Source organism: Polistes canadensis, unplaced genomic scaffold (assembly GCF_001313835.1).
Source record: "Polistes canadensis isolate GaletaPanama2010 unplaced genomic scaffold, ASM131383v1 scaffold_183, whole genome shotgun sequence".
In the NCBI taxonomy this organism is placed as follows: domain Eukaryota; kingdom Metazoa; phylum Arthropoda; class Insecta; order Hymenoptera; family Vespidae; genus Polistes; species Polistes canadensis.
Window position 1 is genome coordinate 73,574 of NW_014569730.1, and position 11,920 is coordinate 85,493.

At 34.9% G+C, this 11,920-nt stretch overlaps 1 protein-coding gene across 2 annotated transcripts in view; it reads left to right on the plus strand.

Annotated features, from left to right (window-relative positions):
• Nucleotides 1-11,683, plus strand: part of LOC106789433 (ribosomal protein S6 kinase alpha-5) — a 37,979-nt gene extending 26,296 nt beyond the window's left edge. For both annotated transcript variants that reach the window (XM_014753620.1, XM_014753619.1), the window contains exons 2-7: nt 5,455-5,529; nt 5,802-6,020; nt 6,109-6,224; nt 6,823-7,023; nt 7,383-7,811; nt 7,885-11,683. In XM_014753620.1, coding sequence (XP_014609106.1) covers nt 5,455-5,529; nt 5,802-6,020; nt 6,109-6,224; nt 6,823-7,023; nt 7,383-7,811; nt 7,885-9,525 — 2,681 coding nt within the window. In that variant the 3' untranslated portion in view covers nt 9,526-11,683. The remainder of the gene's footprint in view (nt 1-5,454; nt 5,530-5,801; nt 6,021-6,108; nt 6,225-6,822; nt 7,024-7,382; nt 7,812-7,884) is intronic.
• The last annotated feature ends 237 nt before the right edge of the window (nt 11,684-11,920 follow it).

Genomic DNA, 11,920 nt, shown 5'->3' on the forward strand with positions numbered 1-11,920 from the left:
GGGGGGGGGCAGAGAAGCTTTCGATGCAAGCTCAGCGAGTTTGCAAAGGCCTCGCGTGTATCACATACAAATCATTTCAAAACCCCTAGACCAAGTGTCATTTATGCGTGCGTCTGTCTCCTTCCCCACGCGTTTACTTTCTTTTGTTTCATTTTACAAGTGTCTTTTTATTTATTCATTCTTATGCACTTTTTTTTTACTCGAGTTTCATCTAATTAGGGATACGTAATTGACGAATAAACGATAAAAATGATATCACAAATGGTAGAATAATGTTAACGTTATTAGATAAAACAAAATGTATTACATAAATATTCTCTTATCTAATTATCGATTTTATTCTATCTTGAACAAAAAGAAAAGAAAAAGACAGAAAAAAGGAACGGAAGAACTTTCTATACTAAATGAATGAATTAATTTCACATTTAAAATATATTCCACGTAGTTTCACATTGTATAGAAGATAATAATTGAGTAAATTAAAAAAAGGAAGAGGGAAAAAAAATAAAGGTGATTATATATAATCGAAAAAAAAAATAATATTCCTAATGGAGGTTTCTTTTTATTTTCTTTTTCTGGTTTTTTTTTTTATTTGTAGTTAATTACTAGACATTTCACAGTTGAGGGAATCGAATCATCAGTCGTACGGAAGATCGCGTATAAACATTGTTGAGGATTGGAATCAGGCTCTGATCATCAGATTACCTGTTGCAGAAATCTAGTATGTGTATTCCGTAGTATCTAGTATCTTCTCTACGATACGGTAAAGGGAAGCTAAACCAAACTAAAGCAAAGCAAACTAAGCTGTCTAACTAATTAGATATATCTCTGAGTTAACATCTACCGATTCGTGTTCCTAGTTTCATTTTAATGGGAATTCGGTCGGTAGACTTTAACTAGACCGACATTTGAAATTCTGCAAATGGTATTAAGAATATATATATGGACACATATATACATGTATACTTATAACGTAAAATGCCGTTTTAACGATGCAACAGAATTATTACGAAGCGGAAAACTTGGAAAACCAGTAATACGATTCGGTCGTCACCGTTACTAATTTGCTCGAATAAAATGTGTCTTTTTATGGTGGGTGATGGTAGTGCTCTATCTTTGCACCAAAGAAAGAGAGAGAGAGAGAGAGAGAGAGAGAGAACTTGAAAATTGCTGAGAAACGTCGATTTGTCGTCAAAAAAAATTGACCAAGTAGTTTACGACAATAAAAACGGAAGGTATGCAATATATATATTATTATACTTGGTATACGTGTAAGCCTATACACATATATAGAAACTGAATTATATCATTTATTTTTGGTTATATTCATATCAATGAAATAAATTATTTCCAGAAGAGATGTAATCAATCAGGTTTCTACGATATTCAAAGTGTATTTTTGTTGTTATCTGTGATAATTATTGAAATATTAATTTGTTACAAGCTGCATGACTCACCGTGTATATATGTATAGATATAAATGAACATTTGTTATTCGTTATGGAATAACTCAATTTAACGTTAATTAACAAACCGAAATCCTGTTTCGAAACGCGATAATTATTCGCGAATTAATTTTTCCAATCAAATCCCATTCATCATTCAATAAAAGAAATGAGACTTGATTTTGAAAAAAAAAAAGAAAAAATATATGAAATTATTTATTGTGCACGGAGATCGATAGCTGCAGATACGATGTACGTATGTAAATCATATTTGCTGATGGTTCGTAGAAATATTTTTAGTGAAAGGCATTTCAGTGAAAGGAATTACTTTATGTGCACCGCGTGACTGCTTCTTGCATAAAAACACAATCTTACGTTTTTAAGCGCGTTCTTTTCTCGTCAATTTCAATTGTGTACGATTTCATTTTTCTATTTCCCATATCCGTTCTATAAATCTATATCTATTTAAATATATATATACATGTGCCAAATAAAATTGTTACGAATGGTCTTTTCTTTCGTTACGTTGCAAATAATATGGGATTGGGTGGTAGAAATAAGGGGGGTGACCTATATAAACGAAACGAATAGATTTTGGTATTGTAACAGCATTGAAACCTTATACACTCTCATAGTCGTAGACGTACACGCACGTACGAGTGTTACACATTGACAATGCTTGAACGATGTCTCGCGAAGACTCTTAAGGATTATAAGGTGTTAAAAACCGGTACAATCCTCTGTCCCGAAAAACCGGAACGCCTGGTCTCTCTCGCTCTATTTATAGACAGTTATGGCTTACATTCGTCTGCTAAAACGTTCAACGTCTATTACACTTTATAGAATGTATCATTAAAATCAATACGCAAGTTGGAAGAATTTCTCGAGAGAGGCCAATTATTTTTTATAGAAATTTTTATACTAAAGTGACTTAACACGAATCCTTTAAAATTAAATATAATTCGTTTCCAAAATAAGAAAAATTATTATGGAAAGTTCGTTTGGGTGAGAACCACTGGCTCGTTAAATACCGCAAAGAACAGTGACAACGCGCAAAGACGAAACAAGAAGGTACACATATGTTGAACATATAAATAATTTCTGTCGATACATCGGAAAGACGAAAAAAGAAAAAAAAAGGGGGAAAGAATTTGAAGATCGAAGATAAGATCTGTCGTCTAATTTTATCGATAACTCGTCGGAACGGTTTATAAAGGGATAAATCGAATTAACCCAAATAGATGGATGGGTTTATCAAGTTCAGTGTCGTCTTTAAAAGGTAAATGCAAAGCAAAGAAGAGAACAAGCGGACAAATTAAATTTGTAAAGAATCCATCAAAATGAATTTCCACTTATTTTTCTCTTCATTCATTTATTCTAATTAACTGGATATGCACCTAGGAAACTAAAGTCAAGGACGTTTTATGAAATCTATTGTACGTAATGACGTTGACAATTTCGTCGGAATTCTCTCTCGCGTTTCTATAAAATTTTATTTAAGGAGTGCCACCAGAAGGTAATTCCAGTCGACGTAAGTGGGTCGTGCAAAACCGAACACGAATCTTGCATCGTCGATCCAGATACGGACACGTGTGTATATATATATAACTATATATTTATACGCACCCGTTTGTGTGTGTGTGTGTCTCATCTACGCAAACGGACGGGCAGAGAGAGAGAAAAACGCGCACACATATGCACATATATCTATGCAATTGCATGTATCCGTGATAGGTAGAACGCGATCGTGGTCGCTTTGACTACCTTGACATGAATTCTCAGCGCGAACAGTCAGGGCCGGGGACGATCGAGAGACGAACTCCCCTTTCGTGTGTACATTTACATCTTCATATACATACAATGTACATGTAAAATACATATCTATTTCTTTCCTCGTTTCTATCTCTATTGCGATCGTTCTACTGTTTATAATCTAACGATAAAAAAATACGCGGAAGTTCTTGAAAAATGTCGACATGGCCGCTGAATCAAAGATATTATCGACGTATATTTGGATTGGCCGTTTGTTTTATTGGATATTCGGCTGTTCGATTAATGCGACGATTGCATTGTATCTTATCTTCATAAATAAGATTGCAATTTCCTCTAAAGAAAAGCTTAGAATTATTCTTAAAACGTACTTAACGTTCTACGTTGGACTTAACTATAGGTATGTATATTGTGTATTTATAAATGAAAAAAGTATATAGGCACGACGTGTTTGAAAGTGAAAGCATCAACGACGAGTGCTATTTAACCAAAGAGAAAGACCATACTTCACGCGCGAATAGATACCCAAGACAATTACTTTTGATTGAACAGAAATCGATATCGCTCAATGTGTGTCTTTCGGTACAAAAAACTCAACTATCCCGAACGTTTCTCTCTCTTGCTTTCTTTCTTTTTTTCTTTGTTGAACACGTTCGATTTCGCTATCTCTATTCGACATTTTAACAATAGATAAAACTTGAATCTCTCTCTCTCTCTCTCTCTCTCTCTCTCACACCGTCCAAAGGCTACTCTTTGTTACTTTCATTTCGAAAACAAATTAATATAAAATAAGGACAAAGAAAGATAGATAAAGAAAAAAAAGAGCCAAGGCGAAGAGCGAGCGAGACGGTAATTTCTTTTATCTCGTGTTTTGATCCTTTTTAGGTTAATTACATGCAAATCGTTGCATCGTTGCATCGTTGCTTATTTACTTGCTTGCCACGTTACTTCGCAGGGGGGAGGGAGAGAATTAATCAAGTGCTTCCATCTGATCGCGCGCTTTTCTCACCCTAATTTTCTCACCCCCCCCCCCTCACCTGAATAGTTTATATATTGAATTTCTTTTATTTCGTTTTGAAAATGTATTTGTTAAATAAGAAAAAGGTAGGGATTATTTAAATAGTATTGCGCAGCAGAGAAAATCAAATATGTTACGCTTATCTCGGTGTTATCTCTGTTCTTATTCAAACATCGATGCAACGAAAATCTCGTGCGATCGAAACGAGCCATCCAGTCAACTCCCATTCCCACCCCAATTGATAATCGCTCCAATCGGATTTGCGCGTTGCCAATGGCAAAATCTACACGTTCAAGTGTGCGATATCCTTCTTTCATATAACATCATTATTCACCTATGCGTGTATTTTAATAGCTGCTTTGGCTATTTCCAGGTTCCAAGTTTGCGTTTGCGTCTGCGTTGCATTGCGTTGCCTTGCGTTGCGTTGCATTGCACCGAGCCATGCTGCAGCTGCAATTGCAACGATGCTGCAACGCTGCTCGGCAAGCAACGTATGCACACGCGTTTGCCACATGTGCTTCTCCTCCTTCCTCTTTTTCTCCTCCTTCTCACTTCCCCCCAACGACGAACACCTGCAAACATTATCCGTATTGCAGGTGTGCTCTTGCATGCTTGCTTGCTTGCTGCTTGCTTGCTTTCTTGCTTACTTGCTTACTTGCTTACTTGCTTATTCGCGATACTCGTGTACATACGTTTATGTGCACGACACTTTGAAATAAATGGCATTTCAATCGGTGTCGTTCTTTAACCATCGGCATCGGTGTACGCCACTGACATAAGAAAGATTACATGCCGATGATTTAGGCTCGGTCAAAAATTTCTAACCAATTGATTTTGAAAATCATTTAAAGATATTTAGCTCGCTCAAAAACTGTTGACCCATCTTGTATGAAAAATTCCGATATTATCTACTAACGCTAACCGAATAATAAATAAAACAAGCAAGAATGCCGAGCACAGGAAATATCGCAGACGGGTGATTATTCGCAAACAAATTTGTTAACACCTGATTTTATTACGAGGACAGCTGTCAGGTTGAAAACGTTCACGCTTAATTGACTCCATCTCGATTTCCCCGAGACACTTTACACTGCCGATAAATTAACTTCGACAAAAAAAATATATTTCCTGTACATATTTTTGGACAATTTTTTGTTTATTTTTTCAACAAAAAATTGTATACATTTTGTTAATAATTTTGACCTAATGTTTTTGTTACAGTGAATCTCGAGGATAGTGGTGGTCAAAGGGTGGATATGGCTCATTTTGATTTATTGAAGGTGCTAGGTACAGGAGGTATGCAATCGAATCATAAATTATTTTGAATTCCTCTCATTTCCTTTCTCCTGGACTTTGTTGCTAAGACCTTATGTTAAAAATTCTTGTAACAATCCCGTATAAACGTGTAGACTTTATGTTTTAATGCATTTTCTTTCCTTTTTTTTGTTTACCTTACCCTCTTTTCTTCATTTCATTAGACATCCCTTTGACGAAAAAAAAAAAATAGAGAACAAAAAATTAGGCTTACGATGCGACAAAAGTCTCTATTGATCAACAACAATTTGCAGCTTACGGAAAAGTATTTCTGGTACGGAAAAGAGTGGGAACCGATGCTGGTCGGCTTTATGCTATGAAGGTCCTGAAAAAAGCATCAATCGTGCAAAAGAAAAAGACTACCGAACATACGAAGACCGAGAGACAAGTTCTCGAAGCTGTTAGAGACAGTCCTTTTTTAGTAACGCTCCATTATGCTTTCCAAACTGATGCCAAATTGCACTTAATTTTAGGTAAGCCAAGTCATACTCGACTTATTAACACTTTCATTCTTCTCTCTTGGTAAGAATAATAAAAATATATATTTGCTTGCATTTACAGATTATGTTAGTGGAGGTGAATTGTTTACTCATTTATATCAAAGAGAACATTTTACCGAAGACGAAGTAAGGATTTATATTGGCGAAGTGATTTTAGCTTTGGAGCATTTGCACAAGGTAAATTCTACACCGAACGCTATATATGATAATAATAATAATAATAATAATAATAATAATAATAATTAAATTTATTAAATTTATATTAATTAAATAATAATAAATATTATTAATATTATTGTTATTATGATGATGACATCTCGGTTTACCAGACTCGCTAATTTATCGAGTTTCGAATGGTGCTGTGGTGGTAGTAGTAATATAATATTTTTGGAATACTCGGACAAAATCGATAGCTCTGTCGATTGACGTGTACCGTTTACCGTATTCCTTTCGTGATTATATTTGGATACTACAAATATTGATTATGTCTGAAAATAAGGTCGAGATGTATTTTCCAAGCAGTATTATTTCCACTTTAAAAGCAATTCCGATGACACAAGCACATTTATGATGCTTTTATTCCAAGCCTTGAAATATTATTTCTCTTCATTTTTCTTTTTTTCTTTTCTTTCGAATCAAATAAAAATAATACGAATGAAAAATAAACAATCAGAATAATTGCATTTAAAATGTGAGTGAAATTAGAAATTTTTGGCCCACGCCCATTGCATTTCCAATAGTTCAATGATAATTATAAAGAATTCTCTTATTTCAGTTGGGTATCATATACAGAGACATTAAACTAGAAAACATACTCCTGGATAGGGAAGGACACATAGTCCTTACGGATTTTGGATTAAGTAAAGAATTCTTACCGCACGAAAGAGACAGCAACGCTCGAGCATACTCGTTTTGCGGTACTATCGAGTACATGGCACCGGAAGTGGTACGAGGGGGCTCCGCAGGCCACGATATTGTGAGTGAGGATGTTTATATCTTATTTCCTAATGTACCTTTTACATAACACACACGCAGATATACGCATATTATTTTACATTATTTATTCGATCGATGCAAATTTGATAATACATACAATATAAGTCCCCTCATATAATTTGGAAATAATATAAAAGACCAAATGAAAAATTTAATATATATATATATAACTACGGTAATAAATTAACGTAATCTAATTAACGTACGTCCAGTTTTATTGTCGTATATATTGCATGTATAAAGAAAAATACTGAGCTAGAGAAAATATATATCTATCTACACATGTATAAGTGAAGAAGAGCATGCTATTTAATGATAATAAATTGTTGGATATTACAGGCTGTGGATTGGTGGAGCGTGGGCGTGTTAACTTACGAACTTCTCACTGGCGCCTCTCCTTTTACGGTCGAGGGAGAGAAAAATACCCAGCAGGAGATCTCGAGAAGAATATTAAAGACCGAACCACCTATACCCAGTCATCTTAATCCAACCGTAAGGAACTTTATCTCGCGTTTGTTGGTAAAGGATCCACGTCAAAGACTAGGTGGTGGCCCTCGCGACGCCAAGGAATTGAAGGAACATCCGTTCTTTAGAAGAGCTCCTCCACCTTTCAGTTGGGATGCTCTAGAAAAGAAACAAATCACCCCACCGTTCGTACCGCGTATCACACACGAACTCGATACCAGCAACTTTTCTGACGAATTTACAAAAATGGTTGCTGCCGACAGTCCAGCCGTTGTACCACCTAATCACGATAAAATTTTTCGGGTAAAAGGCTTTACTTTTATTAGCGTTTCTTTATTTGTTCATTGTTAAAGTGAAATCTTGTGATTTTGAATAGGGCTACTCTTATGTAGCACCGTCGATACTCTTCAGCGAGAACGTGGTTAGCAGAGATATATTCTTCGAAGAAACAAAAGAAGCCAGTAGCGACTCTCAAAGATCTTCAACGTCGGACGTTTTAGCAATGCGATTAGAGGGGTCAACGTTCTTTCAGGCGTACGAGCTCGATCTACGAGAGCCACTAGGCGATGGAAGTTTTTCGGTATGTCGTAAATGTCGGCACAAAAAGACTGCTCAGGAATTTGCCGTGAAGATCGTTAGCAGGCGCATGGATTCTGGTAGCGAAGCAAGTTTGCTGCGTAGTTGCCAAGGCCATCCAAACGTGGTCAAGTTGTTTGAGGTACATCAAGATAGAGCGCATACATATCTGGTGATGGAGTTACTCTCGGGAGGTGAATTGTTGAGCAGACCAAGGCCGTTCACCGAGCAACAAGCAAGTCGTATTATGAGGCAATTGGCATCCGCGGTACGTTTCATGCATTCTCGTGGCGTTGTCCATCGAGATCTCAAACCAGAAAATATCATTTTCGTTCACGAAGGCAAGGACTCCCCAGTCAAGATCGTTGACTTTGGTTTTGCTAGATTAAAACGTAGTTGCGAGCCTCTCCTAACACCTTGTTTTACGCTTCCTTATGCAGCGCCAGAGGTAATTGCTAAACAAGGATACGATCAAAGCTGCGATTTGTGGAGTTTAGGTGCAATCATGTGTTGCATATTATCCGAAAGTTTACCTTTTAGAACAAACTCGCCAGATCTGGCCTCGCGTATTCAATCTGGCGAGATTAATTTCGACGCTGATAGTTGGTGTCATATATCACCTTTAGCCAAGCAAGTGGCAAAAGGTTTGTTAATGGTTGATCCAAATAAAAGACTCACCGCTACGGCCCTTGTTAATCATCCTTGGCTATTGGAGTCAACCAGCAGTACAACTGCTAATCCAAACGTTTCAGATGCTAATACTACTACTGTTACTACTAATACTACTCACACTACTACTTGCTGTCCTCCGACGTCATCGGCGCAGGATAAACTCGAAGGTTTTCGTTTGCGCGAAGTGGACGGAGCCAAGTTAGCCCAAAGACGTAAACTACACAAACGTTCGACGTCTAGTTCCGTATCCTCGTCTGCTTCGACGACTTCTTCGACCCTTTCGGTTCCAGTGCGACCTTCTAGTACGAGCACCAACGTAGCTACTTCTGCTTCGCCAGCTCGACCTATTGCCTTTGATTTTGGAGAGGACAAAGTGAACGAATACTTAAGTTCCTTGTCGTCTTCCTCCGAGTCCAATTCCCCAAAGATAAATAATGATCGACATCAAGAAGGAAAATCTAAACGACGCAAGCGTGACATGACAGACGACGACCCGTATCAGCAGGGAAGTTCGAAAACTAAACGACACAAGAGAAACCATGATCTTGACGGTGAATCCTATCAAAGTAGTAATAGTAGTAGTAGTAGTAGAAGTGGACCAGTTACGAGATCGAGAAAACGAAAATTAGAACAAAATGTATCCAATTCGGATAGCTCCATGGAATCCTATGGATTTTCCTCTGGTACCGACAAAAAAGAGGTCAATATTCATAGAAAACAAAAAGCTGGTAAACGGCCCAAGCGTTTTACTACGATTACAGTTGAGTAATGTTTCCTAAATCTTGTCTAAGCGGTAGTCTTATTCTCACTTAGTTTCCTATGCATTTTACAATAAAGTAATAGTGCGCTGCCTTTTGGGAATTACGTACAAGATATTATAAATGTTACATCATTCCTAATACGTGAGAGACAGAGATCTTTTAGACTATTGTACATATATTTCATTTAATGCCATGTTTTTTAATAGAATAACCAGAAATAATATACGTTTCTTGCTAAAGATTTTGTATAAAATGATTGCGAAGGGAATAGGGTGATATTATTATCGTATTTTTATGGTCAGGGTCATGATCATTTGTTTCTGTTAGAGAGTAACCGATAGTTATCAAATTCCTATTGTTTTTATTTTTTTCCCGTATAAGTAATACCTATTAGCAAAAAATAGTTTGAAAAATTATTCATCCTACTTTTTTTTCTGGTTACATATATTCTTTTTTTCTTCTCTGTCTTTTGTTTAATTTAGTTTCGCTTCTCTGTAATCAGAGAAAAGTCAAATATGCATTATGGGTTGTTAGGATAGATACGTAGTAAATGTGCCTCAATAAAATCCATTTCCTATGAATGCGTCGAGTGAACCGTTGAATGTGTTGAAAGATAATATTAAATATGTTGATGAGATCGCTAAGAGTTCATAACATTCTATCAATGAAATTATCTTATTTTCTATATAAACGTTTACTTGTTAAACAGAAGAAGATATTAATTCTTTATTTAATAACTCTTTAAGCATTCAACTTTCACCCTATAAAATAATAAATATTAAAAATGGATTTAACTCGAAGTTCCCTTGTCATTGCTGGAACATTGGGAAGGAAGCGATTAATAAATGATTTGTATCTAAGTATTCTCAAACGAATCGAAGCACGATTATAATATAGATGATTCAAGATTATATTTGTATTGCTTACGTACATGTATATCTTTTTGCTACTTTATTTTCATCATCTTATCTGTATTTGTTTTCTTCTCAATTTAGCATTACTTAATGAGACATTTACAAAATAGATGAGAGATTAATTATGAAAAGATAATGTTGTATGTTCAATTGGACAAACGGGAGTGAATATATTTGATTATAAATTAACATTTTACCATTAGTCAGAAGTATACTGTTTATTATAAAGAAATACAGTGTATTTCTTGTTAAATAAAAAAAAACAAAGAAAACCGAGCAAAGTACTTGATTTAGTAATTTTTTCGTTCGTAGATTTTGTGATTTTGCTACAAAATATATTATACCTAATTCTTCTTATTTATAAAATAACAAAAAATAAATAATAATTTTTATTGTTCGTTTGTACATATAGTTACGTTGGATTACTTTACATTATATTCTTTGCGCAGAGTTTTCCATATACACGAGGGTATTATTGAAATTGCCTTTAGAGATATCGACTGTTTTACCTGATGTGCGGTAATTGCTGTCAAAGATGCGAGTAATAAATGGCAAAGACTGAAAAGGTTGTATACCAACTCAGGGAACAGACATGCTAACGAAAAACGTCTTGTGTTATTGATTCGAGATAGTTGCAATTAAAATTCTATGACGTTACTACCAAAGACGACTGAAGCAACATTGCTCCGTAAGACCAAAAAGAACTGTATGTAACATTGAAATGGAGTTATGTGTATATACACCGATTACTACCGAATTGTATCATTTCACAATATAATAGATATTAATTAATTGTATAAATATAAAAAAGAAAAAGATAAAAAATTATATATTTACTATATAACATTATATATATTAGGGAGAATTATATTCTCTTAAATAAGAAGAATATTTCTATTTAGGATTGTAAAAGTCATTAAATCTTGTAAGTTTAATCGGTTATTCAGGAGCAATGTAACATAATAAATGATGATGATGCGTTACATTTATTATGTTACAATAACGGAAACAGATTCTCTTTTTCTAGTGATATCTCATTGTTAAGGTATAAAGAAATCTTTCAAGAACATATATATGTATGTATATACGTATACACACACATATATTATATACAACGTTATATACAAATTCAAGCTTGTATCATACGATAAAGAGTGCTGTTCTGTTGCGACAAGTACATACAAGAGACACCTACCTTTGTTACTACTGGTTGTTAAATATATCATGATACAATATTTATTTATATAATGTACCTTCCTAGTAATGTTTATTATTAACCTTGCACCCAAATATTCAATTAATTTAATAGACTACAAATTTTGATTTCCTGTACATTGTGCAAAGTGTAGTTGTTAATATTAAAAATGTTATACTTTATTTCGTATACACATAGTATTTCTATCATCTAACAAATGGGAAATCATCCATTTTCTTTCTAACGAATGAAATGAATTATTAGAAAAATTCAAAAATCGGAAGTTTACACCCC